At 37.0% G+C, this 25,992-nt stretch overlaps 1 protein-coding gene across 1 annotated transcript in view; it reads left to right on the top strand.

Annotated features, from left to right (window-relative positions):
• LOC140166670 (uncharacterized) overlaps positions 1–25,992 on the top strand; it is a 140,111-nt gene that overhangs the window by 50,019 nt on the left and 64,100 nt on the right. The window contains exons 24-35 of the mRNA XM_072190168.1: positions 2,508–2,579; positions 3,826–3,897; positions 5,228–5,296; positions 6,704–6,844; positions 7,915–7,986; positions 10,498–10,563; positions 12,558–12,635; positions 13,753–13,934; positions 16,270–16,372; positions 17,100–17,293; positions 19,048–19,111; positions 23,938–24,159. Of these exons, the coding sequence (XP_072046269.1) occupies positions 2,508–2,579; positions 3,826–3,897; positions 5,228–5,296; positions 6,704–6,844; positions 7,915–7,986; positions 10,498–10,563; positions 12,558–12,635; positions 13,753–13,934; positions 16,270–16,372; positions 17,100–17,293; positions 19,048–19,111; positions 23,938–24,159 (1,335 nt within the window). The remainder of the gene's footprint in view (positions 1–2,507; positions 2,580–3,825; positions 3,898–5,227; positions 5,297–6,703; positions 6,845–7,914; positions 7,987–10,497; positions 10,564–12,557; positions 12,636–13,752; positions 13,935–16,269; positions 16,373–17,099; positions 17,294–19,047; positions 19,112–23,937; positions 24,160–25,992) is intronic.

The following is a 25,992-nucleotide window of genomic DNA, read 5'->3' as shown; positions in this document are numbered from 1 at the left end:
TTTTTAGCGGGTTCGCCGTCGGACAAGTTTAGAACTGTCAAGCCTTCGTCAGGAGTAGCTCCGACTTCTTCAGGACAAAGTACCTAAGAATGAGACATGTAGACCACCCCTTGTCTACTGATGACTCTGAAAAGAGCCGTTTGCTGAAGACTGCCCCTTGTCTACAGAAACAAGCAGATCTCGCCTATCTGCTGATTTTGTAAGTTTTGGTGGAACTTACAAAATCAGCAGATAGGCGAGATCTGCTTGTTTCTGTAGACAAGGGGGGGTCTTCAGCAAACGGCTCTTTTCAGAGCCACCAAAACCTTTATATTAGCAGATAGGCGAGATCTGCTTGTTCTCTGTTGACAAGGGGCAGTCTTCAGTGAACGGCTCTTTTCAGAGCCACCAAAACCTTTATATATATTAGCAGATAGGCGAGATCTGCTTGTTCTCTGTTGACAAGGGGCAGTCTTCAGTGAACGACTCTTTTCAGAGTCATCAGTAGACAAGGGGTGGTCTACATGTCTCATTCTTAGGTTCTTTGTCCTGAAGAAGTCAGAGCTACTCCTGACGAAAGCTTGACAGTTCTAAACTTGTCCGACGGCGAACCCGCTAAAAAACCCACTAATTGTTATGAATTCCCGTCATAAAAGCCTATCCCACAATTTGTTTTTGAATCTCCAAGTCATTCTCTTGTCAGATGACACCCATAGCTGCTCCTTTTGCCCTTATAAAAGCTGAATTTATACTCGGTCGCTTTCGTAGAAAAGTGATTCTCATGCATGCTCAGCGTCAAGCCGATCAATTGATACAAATCGCCGAGGCAAAAACGACGTCGCTTTGACGAGTTGAAGAAATCTCAACCTTTGATTGATATCTCTTGACACATGAATGCATCAACCAATCCTTTTCTATCAACTGGATCTATTATAGTTCTAATTAATTAACCTTTCTCGATTACTAACATTCGGTAATGAATTAACTCAAAGCCATAATTATTTACAGTAATGGATGTTCTAAAAATTTATTTTGTGGCATTTAGATTATTATAATGTCGTCTGCAATTGCTATCGCCGTGATAAGTATAAATGCAAAAGCGACGAGCAATGCATCGCAAAATTCGGCAATTGCACATCGCTTTCCAAAAGTGGTGCATCGCAATTGCTCAGCGATCAAGTATAAATTCAGCTTAAGAGTTTGCCATCCACTTCTGTCTCTTGCCATGTGTGTGGTCACTACCATGCTTCCACTTGTGCCATTCTTAAAGGAAATCTGTACCATAAACTAATCAATGGCTAATATAGTTATATACCCCTAAATTAAACATACCAGACGGTCAATATGAATTTCGGAATATTCCTAACAAAGAAAAAGCACTTTTAATCCTTCGTTTCTGCGATTCATGGAAGCCGCCATGATAGCTGCTTGCGAATCCTTTCTGCCACAAGCGGTAGTGTAACCTTTCACACAGACCCGCGGCGAGCGTGTGTTGCTATGGCATTCGCGACCCCCACAGCGAATTTTGTTTTTTGGTGCTGTTTTTACTTTTTGTTCTCAAAAGACATTGTTGATCATAAATATTACTTAAAATACATTTTTTTATGTTCTTCTGTAGTTTTATGGGTAAAAATTGTCGTGTTTTCTTTTGAACGAATGTTGAATCTGAACTTTGGTAGTATTCGCCGTGTCACCAAAGTTCACGAGGGGCGAGGCTCGTGGCACGGATTTCGCTGGTTTCAAAATCGGGTACCGTTACAGCGTAATAAAATACATCGGGTATCAATATGGCCGCCACCATGGGTTACAAACTGATCGCTGATTGTCGTAAGGAATTAAGAATTTCTCCTTTATTTGGACGTATATAAGCTTGGGACTTTTACTGTTTGTCGTTTTTATTATCACTGCAACTATATAGCCATTGATTAGTTTATGGTACAGTTTTCTTTTAATATCATCAGTCTGTGATGTTGTTGGATGTTCTCTCCCTCTACTTCCTGCCACTGCTCCATGAATGGTCTGCTTTTCGATGCTGTCCTCTTTTCTCATTACATGACTTAAGTAACATAACTTTCTATCTCTGATGGTACCTTTAAATCAGGGTTGTTCCATTTTTTTTGCAACAAAAGCTGTGCATTAAAGACAAATTTGGACAGTTTATTTCTATTTAAGTATAGAGATTATCTATATGGATTTGAATGGGGCTTCAACTTTGTGAACACTGCTGTTTTCATTGTTTTTTGCCAAATTTTTCATTGCAAAAAAACAACACAATTTTAATGACTTATCCTTCACTTTTAAGCAATTTGTACACAATTTCAATTTGTTTATACTTTTGCTGGGATCACTGAATGGGCCTTTAATTCTTCAGCCCTTCTGACATCTCTGATTGGCTCAATACATGATATAGCTCTCGTTATAACCAATCAAAATAGTTATTGTTACTTTCTGAAATTGACATTGAAGCAAAATGAAGAAGTAATTAATCATTTGTGTGTATTTCTTCCCTGTTTATGCTTTTTTTTCAGGCACATGTCTTCTAACAAGATAACTACGATTGATTCAGAAGCATTTGCTGGTATTTCTGTCAGCGACTATTTGTAAGTTCAATAATGTCTATATCCATGAATATGATGATAAAGTCAAAAGAGACATCTTTAATCCTCAAAGGAGGTACTGATGCAATGACATGGGGCACCATAATTTGGTGCACCTAAAGTTTGGTTGCGACATCAATATTTTTCCACCCTTGTATGTGGGCACCACAGAGGAGTAAGATAAGACAGAGCGCGTACCACCAGTCAAAGTCCCCGTGTATTGTATGGTACTAGTTCTCGCATATTCATGAGGGCCGATTGTTCGATCGTGCTGTGTCAAACAATCACGCCAGCGCTGCGTGCCTACGCGATAGAGTGTTGCGTGCTTTCGCGATTACGCGATAGACCATGAAAATACGCGGTAATTGCGTAGCAGTCTCGCCTGTCGCATTTCATGGAACAATCGGCCCTCATTATCGGATGAGGCGGAGACTTTGACTGGTGGTACGCGCTCTGTCTTATCTTACTCCTCTGTGGTGGGCACGTACGCTGTGCGCTATTGGCCTTGTGATTCAATCCGCACCTACTTTACTACTGGAGGTAAGGCTTAAAAAAAATAGTTGACTTGCCCTTTAGGTGCCAACACCTTGGTCCGTTGGTCGATTTAAGTTTTTAAAAAAAATGTCTGCAAAATACGACATGATGCGTATTGCTACAACTTATTGTCCGTTTTCCTATACTAGCTGCACAGTGTGTCTGTAATTGAAGTGTGATCTCAGCGCTTGGCTCTTTATAACGTCCTGGTGGTGTTATTTTTCATTCAATGCCTTAGATACTCAGATCATCATTTGCAGAAATTTGTTGTGATTACTAATGTCTTTCAAAAAATAAAATAGAGCATGTTTTCAACGTAGTCACAGGGTTTATAGGAAACGCAAACACAGAAATTGAGTCAGAATTTGTTTATACCGCAGTTAACCATAAATAAAAAAAAAATTGAAATTATAACCCAAAATATCAAAATCTGACATTAAAAAAAAAGGGTGACCTTGTTTTTTCAGAATTTTGGGTCGGTCGATAAGGGCAAGTCAACTTTCTTGGTGTAAACAAAACATGCGTTTATCCTCCTGTGTCACATTCAGTGGAATACATGCATGCATACCCCATATTTGATGAAGGTATGTACGACTTGCGACTATAAATAAGACCTTATATTTAACATTGTGATAACTGATTCTAATGAAGAAAACTAATATTCTAATTGAAATTGACAAAAATAAATGTCATTTGTTCATTTTATTTGCTGCAGGAATCTTCAAAGTAACCTGATAAACAACGTAGTTGGGCCGATGTTTGCAGATAGCTCCTCAATTGATGAAATGTAAGAAATCAGATAAACTGGGGGTGAAGTGTTTTGAATGTTACTGAATGTTGTCTCTTGAGTCTTGGTTTTACCCCTTACTTGGCAAATGTGTGCAATTTTTGTTTCATCTGTCTGTTTTTTGTGTCTACAGTCCAACCTCTCTTATCCAGACCTCTTTTATATGGATCTCTCTGTTATCCGGCTGTGAAATTTTCAGAGGAAAACATGTTTTTGATGATTTAACACCTTAATTCCATGCTCTGAATGCTTAGAATGACATCTATATTGCACAAAGCACTCTAAAGCCATCTTTTAGTGCTATTATCCCATATTAGCACAATCTTTTGTTGTCACAATTTCAGTCCTTGGAACTTTCAATACAGAATTACATGTAATTCACTTATCCGGATTTTTCACTTATCCGGATTTTTCACTTATCCGGACAATGCTTGGTCCCATCATGGCCGGATAAAAGAGGTTGGACTGTATTTATTTCTTGCAAATTCCCTTCCTTCAGTCTCTCCCTTCTTCCTCTCTCTCTCTCTCTCCCTCTCTCAGTCTCTTTTGCAGGCTCTTCATCTGTTTCTTTCTCAGCATGTGCCACTCTGAGGTATTTTCGTCTCAGGTGCCACTGTCTCAAATTGTGTTTTGGTCTTTGCAATAGTCCCTGCCTGTCGCTTTCTCGTCATCCGTGGCAGCACCAGAATTTTTTTTGAAGGAGGAAATTAAAAAAAATGCTTAAAATTAGAAATTTTCTGCCTAATAGTGCTATTGTATTTGGACAAGTGGAAACAAGCTCAAGATCGGAAGAGGCAAATCCTAATGCTTTTCATGTCCAGTTTTTACCATAATCTGTCTCTGCATCAGTGTTTGTATCTGTATCTGAATATTCATGTCTCTGTATTTTTATTCCATTTGTGTCTTTGTTTCTCTCCATCTCTCTCTCTCTCTCTCTTCAGTTTATCTTTTCCTTGGTTATGTACACTACTTGAATCTTTTTAAGATCCATTCAAAGTTTCCCTGCTGGTCAGTTGGTACTGTTTTAGTTTGCTTTTTTGCTATCTTTAAATATTTGCCTCTCATTTGATATGATATTTTTGAGGTGGGATGGTCTTAGAGGTGATATGCACCTGTTCATCCCAATCCTCTACACTGGTATCTCTCCTACATGTGCTGGATCCGTGGTGCGTTTTATTCACATGTATATATATATGTCTTTTATACTTTTACTTTGTGCAATATATTTATCCATCTTTTATCTAATTTTGTTATTTGATATTGTAACCAGTGTATGAAGCCAAATAAATAAAATAAATAAATAAAATATTTGTTTGTTTATTTGTTTCAGTCAACTTCAGTCCAATCAACTGGTTACACTACCTGGCAACACATTTGAAGGAGTGACGGCAAACAAGATGTAAGATCTATCACTATGTATATATTTTGTTCACATAGATTAGACTCAGATGCGTACCGACCCGAGGTGGGGCCTCAATGTATCGGGACAAAGGGCTAGAAATACCAGGGCAAAATAGACCAATAGTTTGTCAGCCTGCTACGCTAATTCCTTAAGTCATTTTTTGTAATTTTGAGAACAAAGTACAAAATATAGTGCAAGCATCCATTTAAACATATTTATTCACCAATCTTTGCACAAGAACAAATGATAATGATACAAATGAAAGAGAACAATCCGAAATAATTATGGTATTTACATTACTGATGCATGCTTGAACCACATTTTGTTCTTTGTTCTCAAAATTACATAAATGACTTGGGCAATTAGCTGTATTGTTTATTTTCCTTTGTTCTGTTTATTAGGCTACAATTGTCCTAAATTGGCCCATATTTGCTACAGCAGCAAATTTTTAATGTGCTGGTGGCATTGGATGTTAGATTCATGAGAAAACAATTAAGAATTGTTCACAATAAACGTATGTCAGCGGGACAATTTTGAAGTTCCTTTTTCCTGTTTTTAGGCCGCAATTGTCCTAAATTTGGCTCATTTTACAACAAATTACAATGCATCACAGACATTTTTATTATGCGCTGCTGCTGGCATTGGATGTTAGATTCTTGAGAAACAATTAACAGTTGTTGACAAAAAACACCTGTCAGTGGGACAATTTCAAAATTTTGCCCCCCTCAAATTGGGTGGTCCTGGGACTCAGATTAGCCTTTTGCCCAGTGCTATGGTAATTTGTTTCATGTGTGAGTGTTGCAATGTTCAACACAAAATTCTTATAATATATCTTAATTCGCAAGAATAAGAACTTGTTGTATGAGAGAATGTTCCTATGATTCTGTATCTACTGTGAGTTACATGTCTGCTGTGAATTAGATCTGTGTCTTATAAATGCTTGTCCAGAAATTGATTGGACTTAATTTGCCATACAATTGCATGCAGTGAGGTGTTTTAAAATCGGAAGGTGTGCCGATATGGGACTGTTTTTTTTCACAAAACGAAAGAACCTTTCTGTTTGTAGCTGTCAGTGAATTGAAAATCGCTGTGTAAGAAGACTACTAGGGTAACAAATGTATGAGAACAAATTTTGTGATGCCCAATTAGTGCTTAAAATCATCTTTTACTGATTCACAAATATAAATTTAGATAAAGTCTATTCTACAGGGGGTTATAGATTTCAAATGAGCTTGCCCATTCAGGTAATCCTATTTGAAATTCACCGTGTGTAGAGGATTAAGGTCATGTCGTCTATAAGGGGTGTATGTATTGCAACTGGATTAATCCAATACATCCCCCAAAACCTTACCAGCCCTCTTATAACTTTATCTTATAATTTTTTATGTATTTCTTTTTTTACAGCTATTTATCAAATAACCTCCTGACTCAGTACCCAGCTAAAGCTCTGTCCACTCAGAATCTGAACATCATCTCTATGGAAAACAACAACATTGGCAGCATTCCTGCTGCTGCTTTTGAATCACAGACATCTCTGCAAGAATTGTAAGTAATTAAGGTAGCTTACTCGAATACCGTAAAAACTCAATAGTTAGCATATGTGCTTACTATCAAGCACTTCTGGATGGGACACGTCATGTTTTCATGTTTTAAAAACGCTTGGTAGTAAGCACATATGCTAACTATCAAGTTTTTACGGTACTACACTCTTGTAGGAAAATACCTCCTGTGTAATCATGTCTAAAAAAATAAAATGTTGGTATTTATACAGCGCCGTTCACATGTGCACATGTACCAAAGTGCTTTACATTGTTAACTGTCGTTGGAATATGTCAGCTGCCATAAAATGCCCAAGGCATGCTCATACCTTTGGGTGGCGCTCAATGGACAATATTCATAAGAGCTACCCAGTTCACCCCTGGGTAGGTAGAGGCAAGTAAGGTAAAGTGCCTTGCCCAAGAGCAGAACACGATGGCACCGCCATGGCTCAAACTCACAATCTACCGATTACAAGGCAGAGCTTATACCAGCTGTGCCAACATGTTCCATAACAGAGAAAAGTATTTTCCCCACCTATTTTAAGAGTCTTCAAACAGAAACTGTGGACTTCAAGCAGAAAGACACTGTAGACTTCAAACACAAAGACACTGTAGACTTCAAGCAAAAAGACACAATAGACTTCAAGCAGAATGATGACACTGACGCAGACTTACAACAAAACGATGGCACACCTGCAATTTAAATGCGCGCAACCCACACAAGTTAGCGACTTGCGGAAAACCGCCCTGCTGACTAAACATTCAGAAGGTTCAGAAGGTCTTGTAGAATTGTATATCAACCTCACCCCTATGTGCATTACCAGCCAAATTATCAACTTCTAAAAACTATTTTGATTGGTTATGAAGAGGGTTATATCATGTATTGAGCCAATTAGAGATATGGTAAGAAAAGCCAGTAGATAATAAGGCCAAAGTGGGTTTAGCTTACAATAGCTATGTTATTCAGATAATTATGCCATGTAACTAACCAATCAGGGGCACTGTATGAAAGAATGACCCAACAATATGGAACCACAATGGCTACATATTATTGATGTTTTCTACTTTATTGTACAGGTACTTGTATGACAATGCTATAACCAGTCTTCAAGGTGATGTATTTGAACCTCTAGTGAACTTACAAAAGCTGTAAGTGGATGTTTTATTGTTTCTCTTGTTTCCCTCATTCATAGGCATAGATCCCAGGGGATGGGGGGGTAAATCCCCTTAATATTTTACTGAGGGGGTGGTCCATACAATCATCCCCCAATGTTGATGCCTGTATGTGGGTTTCTGACCAAAGTAACCTCATATTTGGTCATTTTAACATAGAAAAGCCCAATTTTTGCATGCTTTACGCGCATTTATTTCACTTTTGTACCATATTTTACCAGTTTAGCTTCAATATGGCACAACTTTTCACGCGCTTTGCCAAATGGTACTGGATTCACAATACTTCAAGAAAAATTTCCAACTCCATCCCCCTCCCCCTCAATGTCAAAAAGAAATCTATGCCACTGCCCTCGTTCAGTTAAATGTACCAAGGTTGGCTGCAGTGGTATAGCCAGGACCTTTTCTGAGGGGCAAGGCAACTTTCAAGGGGGAAAATGTACTACAAGTACAAAAAAGGCATGCGAATTGTAAATATCATTCATTCATTCATTCATTCATTCATTCATATTTTATTTCCATAAAAATCAAAGACATTACATACAAAATAATATATATAAACATGGTACATATGGAGGAAAAGGCTGGAAGACCAAAAAGGTCTGAAAGTTAGCCTTTCCCTGAAATCAAATGAAATTAACAAAAATAAATCAACATCACATAACATAACCAAAAGACAAGGGAAGGGGGGGTGCCCACGGAAAAATTAATTATACTTAGAGATCAGTTTTGTTTTGAATTGATTACGGAAATGTTTAACAGATTTTGAAGCTTTCAGATTTTTATCTAAAGAATTCCAAAGAATGGGACCTCTTGTACGTATGGCATGATCAGAAAAGACTTTCTTATTTTTGGTTAGATTTAGGTCATTTACATATCGTGTCTTGTAGTTATGTATGTCAGAACGTTTGGTAAAATAATTATCAAATGAACAGGGCAGCTCATTTATAGAGTGCCTGTACATCAGGGCAGCCAGCATCCCAGGGAAGGGGGAGGGGGCAAGACATCAGACAAGGGTTTTGTTATGCCACTGGTTGGCTGGTAAATACCCAGGCAGGAAACACTTGATGGGCATCATGTCATGTAAATACTATCAATATTGTCCTCAGTGGGAAATATCAGGAAATGCTCATGAACTTGTATTTTTTTACACTTGTGTTAGATAAAATTAATGGTAATCCTGTTGGTGGCCTGTATTTTTACACAATGATATGTTGCATGCATTTCCCAGTATGTCCCAATACATGCTACAATGCTCGCCAAATGTTTTTGGGACACTTCAAACAGGGTAATGTAAATGAGCCTCCTATTCCCCCTGAACAATGTTGGAATCATGCATTGTTGCTCATGCACATGAGTGTGATGGTCGAAATATAATCACAAGGTGAAAGATGGATTATTCCATTCCACGAGCCGGAAACGGCGAGTGGAATGGAACAATACATCTTTCAGCGAGTGATTATATTTTGACCATTACACAAATTTAAGACAGTTAATATTTGTTTTATATCACTCCTACATAAATTCTGTAGTTCAAAAATACTATTTAAGATAGGGAATACATTTTTTCATCAACATAACACCATGTTTGTCCATGACATACTTAACATTTTGGTGTCCACCCCATAACTAAATCGGCGAGTCTAAGAGTCAGCACACAGCTTGGCGCAGGCGCACAACGGCGCAGCACTATGATGGTAAAAACTATCACATGGAGAGGCTGATGGTAAAAATGATAAATGGCTATCAACCAATGAACTGTCTAGAATTTATGTATGAGTGATATAATACCCAACATTGACTGGTGGGGAAAGGGTTTAGACTAGACACCAAAAAAGTGGCATAAAAATAATGGAAATTGGGCCATAAAATAGTGCAAACAAGAGGTTTACTTACGATGACATTGAAATCAAATTTGACTGTACCAACTTTTAGCAGGCTTATGGGGTTTAATGAGTTCAATCAGGGAGCTTGTATTACTATTCGGAAAGGGAAAGTGTGTTTTCATGATAATTTTTTGGTGGTATACCATCTGATATGACCTATTTCAGAGAGGTTATCAATATAATGTTTGCTATCAATAACCAATAAGAAATTTCATCTTGTTTCCATTTGTTGCCATACAAACTTCCCAACTGTGTAAAACAAGAAAGGGAAATAAATTGTGCTGCTCAGTCAATCAGTTGGCTGATGATCGCTGTGCAGGCATGAAACCATGGGCACCAGCTCATAGCTAATCTGTGTATATAATATTTATTTAGGTTTTACAGTAATGTATTGAGCACTCTGAACTGTTGTAAATAACTTTTGCAATATTTAAAATTTAATATCCGTATATCAGTATTACCATTTCAGTTGGTCAACAAATTTCCTCATATTTTTTTGGGGGGGTTTTACAATCAATTAGTTCCATTGATTTCAATTTCAGTGTAAATTAACATTAATCACATATTCTAATATTGTAACTATTTTTGCTTTCCTATTTAACAGGTACATGAGTAATAATCTGATTGAGTTCTTTCCTAAACTTCCTGATATGCCAAGTTTACAGACTTTGTAAGTAAAAGAGCATTCCTGTATATTGCGGAATTAAAAGAATTGAGGTTTGTTACACTGTGTTCAACTATAAATAGCAAAAAATATCGTGGATTGATGTAGAATGGAAGGCATGCAGTTTGGTGCAGCATATATGCTACAAAATGTAGTTGCGATTGGTGTAATGTGTGACTAGTGCACACTTTTGTGAATATATGCAATTACTGTATAGAAAACAAAACAAAACAATGTTAATAGACCTTTTCAAACAGAGTCATTCTGATAAAACCCAAAGCATGAAATAATTTCCCTTATCGTGCGTGCATGACGGTACCACTTCAGCATCATGTACAGTGCGAAGTTCCAATGTGTAACAGGCATTCTAAACTATGATTAACTTTCGACGGTCAATTATGGATGAGAGAGGTACTTTTGCCAAGGATACTCAATGTGCAATCAAGTGTGTGGTGGAATGTCTTGTGTAAGAGACTGACTTGTGGAAGAGGTGATGCGTAAAAAAATGTTATGTAACAACAAATTTAACTGACGAAAAATGGTGAATATTTGATCATTTCTTTCCATTGTGAAAAACCAAGTAGCTGAGGTGTTAGCTCAATATGCCAGGAAAATATCTAAACGGATGACCCCATGTTCACATTGGCTTAATAAGCTGTATTTTTGCGAACTTTTTCAATCTTGATATGAAATGGTCTATTTTGAAGCATGATGACTAAAATGAGATTTTCCATCTATTGAAAACAAAGGTATTAATTTTGTTACCTGAATTTACATATTTATATGTGATGCGATCAAGCAAAATCAGTCGGAGCTCGAAATATTAAATTTTCAGTTTCTTACAGGATATTAAAAGGTATTTACAAAGCTGCATTTTGCAGAAAACCCCATTGAAATTGAACAACCGGTTCCAAAGATATGAGCAACTAAAGAGTTACCAAAACAAAAGAAAACAAAAGGAAATATTTCCTTTGTTTGGCTATATCTCAAAATCAATATTTCCGAGTTCCAACTGATTTTGCTTGATCGCATCACATATCAATTTATTTTCAAAATCTGTGCAAATAGTGAAGGTGTTATCGATTTTTGTATGTGTCGTATTATCGTCGACATGACCCTAAATCCGACATTGTCAAAATAAACCGTCCCTTTTCAAAACTTTCCAACAAATATCAAAAAGAAAAAAATGAACTTTTCATGCTATTTTGTCCAAATAAGCTTACCGTACGATCATGTTTTCATCGGCAAGTAGAAAATTACCTCCTGAGGTTGACCCAAACCCGGAAGTAGAACGAACCAGGAAGTATGTTTACACCGGAAGTCGGCGATCGTAACTCTACCGGCGTGATTTTAAGCTTATCGATCGACTTTTTTCAGCATTTTTAGATCTCATTACGAGTGTTGACACGTGTCGATTGTTGTATTTTTTTCCTTGACAAAGTGTCAAATTAGAAATCATGTGTCGATAACTCCTCTAGCAAATAGGCCTCTTCAAATGATACTATGAAAGTGATATCAATTTATACTAGGAGGGTGAGAGTTCATAGGTGCAATGTCGGGAACCACCTGACGCTATTGTTCGACCTAGGCTACATCATTTTTAACGCATGCGTGTTCGTCAATACAGCTTTAGTCTCCTCCACCATCGCAACTCGGTATGTGGAGTGACTGGAATCACACTGATGGCAGAGGAGAATACCAGCTGGTCAGACAGTTTAATTCTATCAAGCATATAATACCTGAACAGTCACCGTCATTTGATCGATTTACTACAGAATATATTGTATACTCAAAATATAATTTAAAAATTATAAACCTGTCAACTTATATATTTGTGTACTTAAGTATAACGACACATGAATAACATCATGTAGGAATCAAAATGGCCGCTAATGGCCGCCTAATGCCTAGACCTAGGCTACATCTTCCGGTTTCGTCACATCATTTCATTCGCCTATCTCATTGTTCATTATTCCTGTTTATACATTTGTATTTGACAGGGACCTTTCTGACAACCAGATCAAGTATGTGGAGGAGAATGCATTTGACAACCTTACCTTAATTACATTCAGTTCATTGTAAGTATAGAGATCACTAGTTTGCTGGTAAAGCAAGCAAAACTTATGCTACGTAAGGAAGCTTCAGTATACCGTAAAAACTCAAGAGTTAGCATATGTGCTTACTATCGAGCACTTTTGAAAACATGAAATTGTACCAACTGATTTTTACCAACTGAGCTAATGAGGTTGAGACACACATTTGCAGTTTTACTTGTTTGTATATAACTATGTGTATGTCACAAGCTGGAAACCATTCCCCCCCCCCCACTTTTTATAACTTTTGCCCCACTTTTGTAACTTTGGCTGCCCCACTTTTTTGCTCTTGCTATTCGCCTGAGAGAAAGAGAGAGGGCAGTAGACTATAGTCCATATATCTACCTTGAGTCACCGGCACTAGCGTTGAAATTTAGCGTGTTCTGCGTTAGCTTAGCGTTACTTGGTGTGTGCACATACTTTTACGTACGCAATCAACATGCCGCATATGTACACGCAAGAAACCTCGCTAAGCCAACGCAGCACACACTGAACTTCAAAGCTAGTGCCGGTGACTCGAAGTAGATATATGGATAATAGCTGAGAGTACTAAATTAAGAGAGGCGCTACTTCGATAGCAAAAGTGTGGACAGTGTGAGCTTGGTACCTGTGTAAGAGTCTGTTTGACAAAGGTAATTGTGAATATGTAATGATATGAATGAGCTATAATGTGACGTAGCTAAGAAAAGGATGATTGACAGCGATGTATGTGGTTCATTGGGCGGAGCCATTATGCCCATATTAGGCTGTTGTTATGCAGTCGTCACGCTCTGCGAACGGTACAAAAAGGTGACTGTCAGATATATTACGGGGATGGCAGCAGACAGATTGCAACTGTCCTCTGACCCTGTATGTATGTCACGTACACAGACCGTGACCTGGGTCGACGCGTATAAAGCAGGGGATGTGACTGTGCCACAGGTCTTGTCCTCGGAATCGGTATAGGCAATTTGTACAGAGTACCGCCAGCCTGACTATAGAGGACAAACAGACGGATAAGAAATGCAGTATAATGAGTGATATATTTACAAGTTAGTAGGTGATTCAATCACATCCAATATTCCAAATTATTAAAAAATGACCATATTTTATAATACAACAGAGATCTGTCCAACAATCCACTTGGTTGCAACTGTATCATGTACTACAGTCTGGAATACGTCAATCAATCAATAAGTGGAGGGGAATGTGATGAACCAAGCCAGGCAGACGGCATAACTTTTGTGACATCAGCCGCTTACTCTGCAAATCACTACAGTGCCAACCCCAGCAAATTTCTGTGTTGTAAGTATCAGTGATGAAATGGGCTATTCTATTTGAAATCCATGCTACCCCTGTGGAAGATTTTGGAAACATATTCCACAGAGGGAGTATGAATTTTAAATGGAATTGCACATTAGGCAGCTCCGTTTGAATTTCATACACCCTCTGAGAAAGATTCAATGTGAATCTTCCACAGAGGGAGGCTGAGTTTCAAATGGAGCTGCTAATGTGTTCATTCCATTTGAAATTCATACTCCCCTGGGGAAGATATTTCCAAAATCTTCCACAGAGGTATTGTGGATTTCAAATAGAATAGCCCAAATGGTTCTAAAAACTTGTGAAGCCAGATTTTTTTCAGTAATTAGTTAGTAATTGCATAAATGGGTATATATTAACACACAATGGTCAATCTGTCATCATTGGCCACTATTCACATCTTGACATGGGCCACTGTGTGTGTATCGTACCATACTACATGCTGAAAAGTTAATGTGTTATGTGAAAGGAGAAACACACTTCAGGTGTCGAGAGCTGTTGTGGTATCTCAGATCAGATTCTGGTATTCAATTTTGGAAAAAGGAGACCAGTAGAACAAAATTTATTACCCCCGATTGTCACTAATCGGGGATTTTTAGCTTCAGCTTTTTAAGGATCTGTCCACCAAATGCATTACAGGCTATTTCTACCTGTTTGATCCCCACTCCTTAACTATAGAGTTGCCATACCAATATTTAAACGCTTGAAATTCTTATAGAATACTCTTGCAAATAATAAAGTGTTATGGGTTGACCTGGCAGGAAAAAGTGACAGGTCGACCCACAAACGCTTATAATCGATTTTCAATAGGCCACCTGAGTTATTGTGAATCGGTTTTTGCCAGGTCAACTGAAACAGTTTGAATAAGTGAGAGCTCATCTTGGTGCACGACAAGGCTCTCGTATATATGTGGATGTAGTGTTCTGGCACTCAACATGCTCATTGCAAAGCGATGGGAATAATTTTGCAGATAATCATAGTTACGAGTATGCCAATAGGCCCAGCGAGCTAGCTAGCTTATTTTTTAGGCTGGGCCTAGGGCTACTGTGGAGGGGCTACTTGCAATTAAATTTATCACAATTATGAAGCAAGTCTGATTATAAATATGCTAGGTAAATATGAAGGTCTCTCATCTTAAAAGAAAAAAATTGTATAATAATCCATCAAAAAATCACCCAGCAATACCCTGTGGTCCAAAGACAATGCACCATGAATCAGACACTTACGCTACCAATTTTTATAAGCCTAGTCTGTTTTTCGATACTTATATCGTTATTTTCATGACGTCACATGATTTCTAATTTGACACTTCGTCAGGGAAAAAATACGACAATATCAGCAGACACTATATGTTAATGAGGGCACCATGAGTGTTGACAAATCGGCCAGATACACTAATTCGGCAATAGTAAATGGGTTAACCCCATGGGCACTACTGCCCTTCTTACAGTTCCTCTGATTGGTTAATTTCATGATAAAAGCACCTGAGTAACCAATTGAAATAGATCTTTTAGATCTCACAGCAATTTTAAGCTTAATCTCCATCAGCCATACTGAACATTCTTACCATATCTCTGATTGGCTCAACAAATGATATAGCAGTCTTTGTAACCAATCAAAATAGTTGTTAGAGGCCAATATATTGGCAGGTAGTGCCTGTGGGGTTAAGGGGGTACTACACCCTTCGATAAATTTGTGACTATTTTTGCACTTTTCTCAAAACTAATAACACACTGGTAACAAAGTTATGTATATTATAGGGCAAGGAATCCAGTTACTACACTGAAATTTCAGTGACCCAAGACAAACGGTTTGTTATTTATGATAAGAAATGAGGTACCGCTGGGATGTACCTCATTTCCTATCATATTTACTGAACCGCTTGTCTTGAGTCACTGAAATTTCAGTGTAGTAATTGATTCCTTGCCCCAATAATATACATAACTTTTGTTACCAGTGTGTTATTAGTTTTGAGAAAAATACAAAAATTGTCACAAATTTACCACAGGTGTAGTACCCCTTAACCCAATTTAGACATATTTTGTCAATGAGAAGCATGTGTGACACAATCTCATCTAATCAGACCAAAGTCAGCAATGATGAAATTGAGATATAGGCGAAAATAAGGTGCAAAGAACATTAAAAACTATTTTTATAAGGCATATAAAATTAATACTTTGGCAACATTTGGGGCTTCATTAAAATTCATTGTATTGCTATAAAGACATATCTGAAAATTACAAAGTCTGAATCACAAAGAGCTTTATAACAGGTTATTTTTCTTTAAACTTTAAACTTAAAATAATATTGTTCCCAACAGCGCCCTATGTAATCACGGCAAGTGCTCCAGATTTCCAGCAAATCAATGTGACATGGGAAGCACCTACACAGATATTTCCTGGAAGAGCTGCCCCAAATGACTTGTAAGTATACAAAGTACAGGCTGAGTTAAAATGATTTCTAACATGACTTTTATTTTGGCATCCACTGATATTTATTATTTATTTGTTATGAGCATTTATATGGGATTTTACAAAGAGTGCCGCTGTTTAAGGTGAATATCAGAATCGGATCAGTCCCTCCCTCTAAGCAGCAGCCTTTCAGCGCACATCATGTCTGAACTTTGATTGTGATAATCTAAACAGCACCAGGACAGATTGGGGCAGTTAGGGGTAAACAACATTTTGATTAACTTGCCAAAACACAAATGCAGAATGCAGTCACAGTGGACCTCAGTGCTGTTAGCGTAAATATTAGTATCCTTTCGTCGGTTATGAATGCGGTTAATAGGCTTGCATCGGTAATATGTCGGGCATTGTGAAAAATCTAAACATTTTTCTTCGGACCACAGAATATATAATTTTATAAGAATTATATATTCCTTGGTTCCAAAGGCAGAATGTTTAGATTTTTTCAAAATGCCCTCCAAATAACCGATCCGAAGTTATTAACTTCTAATTATCGATTTATAGACAGTGCTTACTAAAAGTGATCCAAACAAAGGTGTAAAAATATTTGAAATTAGTAGGAATAGCTTTTAAGTCAAGGATAAGTCTGACGGTAAAATTATTGACACAAAATAAGCAGTACACACAAGAAACCTTTGATTACAATACAACATGGTGTGTAACTTCAATTATTTTCCCCCAGATCATATGAGGTGACTTGTACCAGTCAAGCAGCATCTACTGTGACAGCAATTGCTACCACAACCACACATCTGTTTGACCAGACTGATGGTGTACAACTTGGAACAGTATATGATTGCAGTGTTACTACTCTGAGGAATAATGACACCAGTTCTTCAAATAGTCCAGTGGAGATTATTACCCTGGAGATGGCAGGTAGGTTACACCCATTGAATTAGATAGGGGAATTGCAGAGAAGATTTATAAGCAGTCCCATGATACAACTGAAACATCCGGGTACTTGAGAATGAATACAGCTGTCAAAAGCTTTATTATTCTCTGTGTACACTGTGTGATGAATGCCCGTGTGTGCGCTGCGCGGAAGTGAATCCAACCTTGCCAACTCACTCATGATTGGTTAGTTTTTTCATTATTGTATCCATGGTCGTGCATTTGTGTTGTACTTTGAAATACGCGACATACGAAATCGGTCGCATCGCATACAGCTATTGGCAGCTGTGTCCATTAAATTGAAATTTTTTACTTTTAGTATACCAATTTCTTGTACTTTCAGAGTTTTATTCCTCATTCAAATGTGGGTCGATAGTAACAAAAAAGAGCTCATTTGAACAGGGTACCTATGTTCTTTTCAGGGATCATCTCAAAACGCTTATCGACCCAAGTTTTGGACATATTTTGAGTGTTGAAAAATCACGTCTTTGGAACGGGAATCAACAGTGAGCAATTGTGTGAAACTCTGTGATTGCTAGACTGGTTCTCAAGTACCCGGATGTTTCAGTTGTATCTTGGGACTGCTTAAAAATCTTCTCTGGGGGAATTAAGACTCTTCCAATAAGGCCAAAAAAAAGATTGTTGCTTGTCCTCCACCGGCCGATTGTCCTCCACCGGCCGAACCTAAATTGGAAAATATGGAAAAAATATTTTTTTTGTTTTACTGTACAAATGAATACCGACCCTAATTTTGAAAATTCAAGAAAAAGGTTTTTTTTCTTTCAACATTTTTGACACCCTGAAGTTTTTTACAGTTTCTACACACCTTTAAACTGTTTTAAAAACATGATGAAGCAGTATACAGTAGAGAAATATACCAATTCACAACTATTTGGGCTATTTATATTAAGCCAATTAAAGGCATACAGTCATGTTTTGGCTATGACCTTTAAAAAAAAATAATAATAAATAAATAAAAAATTGTTTAAGTGAGGCCAAACAATGTTAATAGCTACTTACTGATTGCTATCTTTAATTAATTTGTCCTTAATACAGCTTATTACTTTTGATCAAAATGAGTTATTTGCATTACGTTATTATGCCGGTCAAAATACATATTTTGGTGCTTGTTTGAGTTTCATACCACCTTCCCTTCCTGAGATATCGCAATTTTTCCCTTTCGGAATTTTTGTGAATTTCCGGAAAATGTCAATTAAAGTGGCTCTAAAATCTAGAGAAATTTCTTTTTATTATCTTTAGATTTTGGTTCCTATCCATGAAAACATAATCCCTAATCAAAATGAATCAAGTAGAACAAGTCATTAATAAACGGAAGTGCAAAATCACAAAAACATGTTTTTCTCAAAAGTCTAAGTGGCTCCTAAGCTGTTTTACAATTCAACTCTTCTTTAAAGCCCTATTGTTTGATTTCTTTCATATTTCAAATTTGTTATTCTATACTCAAAATGCTGAAATAATACTAGTAATAATAATTGTGAAGGGTTTCTGTTCATTTCGAGCTGAAATAACAAGGTAAATGGAAAGAAACCCTACTGGTTATTTTGACCGTTTCACATTTAGTTCTATAGGAGTATGCATTATGACTTTATGTCAAACTTTACTCTGTTGACCTACATCACAACAAATTTGGCTGATTCCATTTAGGTGCAAGTTGGGACATGTGTAAAACATGGCTTTAATGCTCCTTTGCATTAATTTTACGATAAATTTTGTTTCAGCTTCCAATAACCAGACCCAGGAAGGAAATGACTTATCATTTGCTATTATCTACTACGATTTCAGGTAAGTGAATTTATATACCGTATTTCCTTGAATAGTCGCCCCGGGGAGTTGCATTTTCCAAAAGGGACATTTATTAAAGGTCATTTTTAGAACAATAATTTGCCATTAAAATCATTAGGTAAGCTTAAAACTCACGCTGAAATGACGAACTATGAACTTAGGAATGATGACTTCCGGTTCACTTTCGGTTTAACGATAAGATTTTCGCCAACTCTTGACACCATGTATGCACTAGCTTACCACACTTGTAAGATAGCATGGAAATATCAGCATTTTTGAAACATCTTGGTTGAAAAAAGTGGTGGGGGGCATTTATTTGAAGGGGGCGACTATTCAAGGAAATACGGTAATTGTTTGCTAATTTTGCTTCAACCACATGTATTGTCAGTTTCATCATTTTCTTCCATGGTTTCATTTAATAAATTCGCAACAATGTGCTATTCCATTTAACATCCACACTACCCCTGTGGAATATTTTGGAAACATCCACAGGGGGAGTATGACTTTCAAATGGAATGAACACATTAGGCAGCTCCGTTTGAATTTAATACACCCTCTGTGAAAGAGTTGATCTGAATCTTCCGTAGAGGGTGGTTGAGTTTCAACATGATGTTGGTTAATGTGCTTATTATACCCGCATGCGAAGCATGAACGGGTATATTGCCATTCTATGGTTTCTTCTCCTTCTTCTCCTTCTCTTCCTCCATCAAACACAACATTCTGTCAAGGCTAGCGCTAAAACTACAAGGGCCACAGGGCCCATATGTGGTACACTTATGGGCCCTACCCGTCAGATTTATCCTTTGCCCATCTTGGCCCCAGAGGTCCAAGGTCACAGGCCCCAGGGGCCCAAATGTAAAAATACAAAGCATGCCGTTTCTCATCAAATGAAGCAGCCTCAGGGGCCTGAGTTGGTACACTGATAGCCCCAGGGGTACTCTATATATACAAGTATACATGAACCCCATATGTCATATATTATGGGCCCCAGGGCCCCAAATGTTAAAACAAGGGGTAACAGATTGACAAAGCTAGCGCTAAAACTACAAAGATTTGCCCCAGGGCCCATATGTAGTACACTTATGGGCCCTACCCCGTAGATTTATCCTTTGCACATCTGGGCCCAGAGGTCAAAGGTCACGGGCCCCAGGGGCCCAAATGTAAAAATACAAAGCATGCGGTTTCTCATTAAATGAAGCAGCCTCGGGCCCTGAGTTGGTACACTGATAGAGCCAGGGTACTCTATATATACAAGTATACATGAGTCCCATATGTCATATATTATGGGCCCCAGGGCCCCAAATGTTAAAATAAGGGGCAACAGGTTAACAAGGCTAGCTATAAAACTACAAGGGCACTAGGGCTCATATGTGGCACATGTATGGGCCCTAAGTTGTAATGTGTCTTCTGCCCATTTTGGCCCCAGATGTTTAAGGCTAGGGGCCCCAGAGGCCCAAATGTTAAAACAAAGGGCCGGTCGTTTCTCAGCAAATAAAGTAGCTACAGGGTTTAGATTTGGTACACTAATAGGTCTTCAGCATTATATTGTTTTCTGTATATATGAACCCTATGTGTCACATAATATGGGCCCCAGGGCCCCAAACGCTAAAACATAGGGCCGGTCGTTACTCAGTAAATAAAGCAGCTACAATGTCCAGCTTGAGTCTGCTGATAGCACTTGAGAAGTATATTTCAACATATGCACAGAGCCCCATAAGTCAAATATTATGGGCCCCAGGCCCCAAATGTTAAAGCAAAGGGCCGGCCATTTTTCACCAAAGCTCAAAGTTTGTACACAGACTGCACCTGAGAATTATATTGTTATATGTACATATGAGCCCCATATGTCACATAATATGGGCCCAGGGCCCCAAACGCTAAAACATAGGGCCAGCCGTTACTCAGTAAATAAAGCAGCTACAGTGCCCAGCTTAATTCTACTGATAGCACTTGAGAATTATACTTCAACATGTGTACATGAGCCTCATAAGTCAAATATTATGGGCCAGGGCCCCAAATGTTAAAAAGGGCTGTCCGTTTATCATCAAATAAAGCAACTTCAGGGCTCGGAGTTTGTACACAGATTGCACCTGCGAATTATATTGTTAATAACACCCACCCCATCCCATTCACAGACAATTGCGTAATTATAATAATATAGATGACAGAAACGTTAAGGCTGTTCCAGTTAAATTACATACCCATTTGGCTGTTCTATTTAATTTACATACTCCCTCTGAAATGGCCACAAAATAGGCTGTTCCATTTAATTTACATACTCCCTCTGAAATGGCTGTTCCATTTAATTTCCATACTCCCTCTAGAATAGAATAGCTTTCCCCTAATCAAATTGCATATTGTGAATTTCAATAGCGTATTAGGCCTATAATAATTATAGATGATGAAAATTGGAAATACCATGTGTGAAGCGTTAAGGCTGTTCCATTCAAATTACATACCTTTGGCTGTTCCATTTAATTTACATACTCCCTCTGAAATGATCCAAAAAAAGCTGTTCTATTTAATTTACATACTCCTCTGAAATGGCTGTTCCATTTAATTTACATACTCCCTCTGGAATAGCTTTCCCTAATCAAATTGCACATTGTGAATTTCAATCTATCAAATTGCATAGCTTCACTGTGAATTAGAGAGACTGACAACAGCAACCTAAGTCCTCAGCAAATAAGGACTGTAAGTTTGTGTAAACCGATAACATGCGGGTATAGCCGTATTTGTGTACAAATATATAGCCTTCTAGTTCCATTTGAAATTCATACTCCCTCTGTAGAAAATATTTCCAAAATCTTCCACAGGGGGAGTGTGGATTTTAAATGGAATTGCCCAATTCACCAGTTGGTTCCTTGTGTCTTATGAAAGTCGGCAGCTTATTGGCTGTACTATTTTTTTCTCTTGGCAAATTAGTGATGTCAAATGCTTGTGATTTGAAGCTGACCCTGACATTGACACTGATGTCACTGACTTGCCAAGGTGAAAAATAGTCTACTGTCTGTTCAATTAGCTTAGATTCTTGTATTTTTAAGATATTTGAAAAAATAAAACATTGTGGTCAAAGTCATCAAAGAAAAGTGTTAGCACAGCCTTAGACCCAACGTGATTTATACTTTTCAAATTCAAAGTTCAATTTGAAACCCCATTTCTTTTCAATTTTGGTCTTTTCCCGATATTTTTATAAAAAGCAAGAACGCCGGGCACCATAAACTTTTTGAATCAATCCATTTAGTGCAATGGGGACGAATGTCATAATAATTAGATGCGCTGAGATAGTATTTATTCGACCATCCGCATCAAGAAGTATTGTCCAGTTAATAGCTATATTTGCCAGTAGGCCTAAACCCCACTATTGAAACATTTTTATCTTTTTGGGGAGGGGGAGGGGGTGTCTCATTGTTTTTGGTGGGACTGTCCTATATGTGCTTTGCACCTGTTAGTCCTTGCCTTTCATTGGTGCAAACTTTTATCTACTTCGGGTTTTGTTTATGTACTTTTGAATATTCATGTTCAATATATTTTGATGTTATATTATAATTATTGTATATACCAGTGACAAAGTGTAATAAATAAAAATAAATAAATTATGTTATTATAAAAATGTGAAGATGAACTAAGGTTTTCCAGAATTATAGGCCCAGCTTATATAAATATATTCCTTGCGTATTAATTAATTAATTAATTCATTCATTCATTCATTATTGTGTCTGTGAAGGTGTAAGCCTAGGCCTATTATAAAACTGCACATTTATTTTCAATTTGTTACTCCGTTTTGTTTGTTGAATACAATCTATGCGAAGGACATTTGGAAACAAAATAACTTTTGTACAAGAAAATATTATTTAAAACAATGAGGTTACAAAAAACAATCCTTGTAAAGTATCTGAATATGTCAAGCTAATGCTGATATTCTTGGGAAGGAATGATGGTATTAAACAAAATTCAATTTACATTGTAAACCAGTTGAAATAAGAACGAAGTCCATAATTTTAATATCATTGTTTAGGAAAAAAATAATGCTCAGCATAATGTTATGCATAAAACGTAATCGTGCATATAATCTCGTGCAACAAAACCGGTGCACCATCATCACCTATAGACCCTATCCAATAACCGGAACGGCATAACAATTGAAATGGCAGGGCAGATTGGTGGACAGATTGTTTTGGTAAATTGGATAGGGTCTATGCCCTAAGTTGAGAATGGACCGTCCCACTCGATTTGTGAAAAGGTCGCGAACCCTTTTGGTGGACCCAAGTAACTGCCTAAAATGAGGCAAAATTGAAAAGAAATGGGGTTTTAAATTGAACTTTGGAATTTGAAAAGTTAAAATCACATTGGGTCTAAGGCTGTGCTAACACTTATCTTTGATGACTTTGACCAAATTTTTTTATTTTTTCAAATATCTTAAAAATACAAGAATCTAAGCTAATTGAACAGACAGTAGTTCTGTTCAAGTGTATGCAACTTTAAATACATAGCCATACTCATTGAACATATTATAGTCTGTGAGTGGCCCATGTTTGTCATCAATAGGTGCATATTTCTTGTTCATATGTGAGTGATATCATCATTTCCACAGCTAGCATGGTTATCTTTTAATAACAGTTTTGAAATGTTATTCCGCCATTTTTGTTTTCATGAAAATAACAATAGCAATTATACCGCCTATCAGTATATTTCAAATAAAAATATATAAAAAAAATTCCCAAATGTGTTAAAATTGCTCCAAAAAATTAAAAAATTAAATAGAATGTGTCTGGTGTACAGGAAACAAACTTTTTTTTTAATATGTTATATTTAATTTCCTACAGTACCAGCCATGTCGACTTTAAAAGTACCACTGGGAAAACCAGAGAAGACCAACCTGAATACATCCCTAGCCCATATGGGAACTGGCTTGCTAAATCTGATAATCCCACAGGCGACACTTTCTCAAAATGGTTCCGAGACGATCCGTCCGTTAACAGCGCATTTGAAGAGGACTTGGTGTTGCCATGGTTGAATACATCATCTGTGTCAAATCCAATTAATAGGTGAGTTGCCATGACAACAGATAAAATTCAGTACCAAATATGTGATAACCCTACCTGCATATTTACTTAGGGAGAAAAAAAAAAAAAAAATGAATATGTTAACTTAAGGGTATACGATGTATTGTTGGTCGAAGCAGCAAAAACAAAATGTAGTTCACAGCATCTTGCTAATGGTATATTGAGCTTTAGCAAAAATTACATTGCTCAATTCATAATGAGCGTGTAGAAGAATTCAAATATCACAGATATACTTCTGTAGTCCTGTGGTTCTTGAGTTATGTTGTAAAGAGGGCTGAAACAACAACACTTTTGTAAAACGTACATAAACTCATTAACAACAATAAATTAAGCAAGTTTTCAAAGTATATGATTTGTAGAATGAACTTTTGCAAAACACCAAAGTATTATTTTTCAATAATATATTGATTCAGATAATGAAAATCGATTTCTTGGCTGCTTCGACCAACAATACCTCGTATACCCTTAACAAGTGTCCCAATGACCCTTTGTATCCTCAGTGTTTCCATCTAATGAAACACTTGAGTTGCTGGTTGTGCTGATTTAAGTAATCACAACTTGAAGTGTGCCAATGATTTGTACGCTGGATTGTAGGCTGTGTGCACAAGTTGTTACTTGATACAAAAGTATGAAATTAATTGGTAGCATTTTTAATTCAGTTCATAATTCAACTTTGCCAACATTTTGTTGTTCAAATGAGACATGAAATTTCTTGTTCTTAAAAGGAGAACTTAGTCATTGGTACATCTTCTGTGGAACATTAATTTGTGGCACAATTTGGTCCATGGGGGCCAAAGGCGGTAAACTTGAAATTGAAATAAAGGCAAAAATATGGACCAAAAACAAAATACATACGAAAATAGACATCGCAAAACTAAATAACTTTAATTAGAACCAAGTATGCTAGACCGTTGGTGTTTTCAGTATATGATAGCCCAATGTTGGTATAAGGTAACAATTGCATACTAACTCAATTATCAAAAATGTCTCCTGTGGCCTCCATGGTCCAGATCATGTCACATTTATGTATGTTGTATGGGTTTGATTTCCATGAATTTAAGCAGACCAGTGGGGTACACTACAAACAAACAAACAACGAAGCAATCGCTGGAAGAAGTAATATAATTCTAATGTCCACTATAAATACCAGTTTTTAATAGCTGATTTATTACATTACGAGTATGTGTATAGCATATATCCTTAAATATATTAAGGGCTTAGAGCCAGTACAAAATAAGGGTAACAATTACTCAGATGTTCTTGAAATTTGGCGCAATAGGGGTCATTTTATGTCTTTTGTGAAACACATGTATATCTTCATTACAAAAGGTCAAAATTTTCATATGATGGACAGCTTTTCCTCACAGCTGCATATCATTAGATTGTAAGTACATATTATTAGATTTATAAAGTTTTCTTTGAGGACTGTCAAAAATATATAAAATGTCAATTTTTTAATCAAAAATTGTTTAATATCAGAAGGACATTCCTCGTATTCAGAATACCACAAAAATTACTGTGCAAACATTGCTATCCGATTCCTTAAGGGCTGGGGTATGAACGTTTGGACAGTATTTATTTTAGGACATCAGAGCACATCAGACATATCGAATTGCATTCTGAATACGAAGAATGTCATTCTGATATCAAATAATCTTGATTTTTTGAAATTCGCAATTTAATACACATTTTATGGCAAATCATTAAAATTAATATTTTTGATATTTAACAGTACTTGAAGTAAACTTTATAAATCTTAAAGTGTATGTAGGTGGGATGAAAAGCCGACGATCAATTGAAAATTTTGACCTTTCG

The sequence above is a fragment of the Amphiura filiformis genome, chromosome 12 (assembly GCF_039555335.1).
Source record: "Amphiura filiformis chromosome 12, Afil_fr2py, whole genome shotgun sequence".
In the NCBI taxonomy this organism is placed as follows: domain Eukaryota; kingdom Metazoa; phylum Echinodermata; class Ophiuroidea; order Amphilepidida; family Amphiuridae; genus Amphiura; species Amphiura filiformis.
Note: the sequence above shows the minus strand (reverse complement) of the source record. Positions and strands in the feature narration are given on the sequence as shown.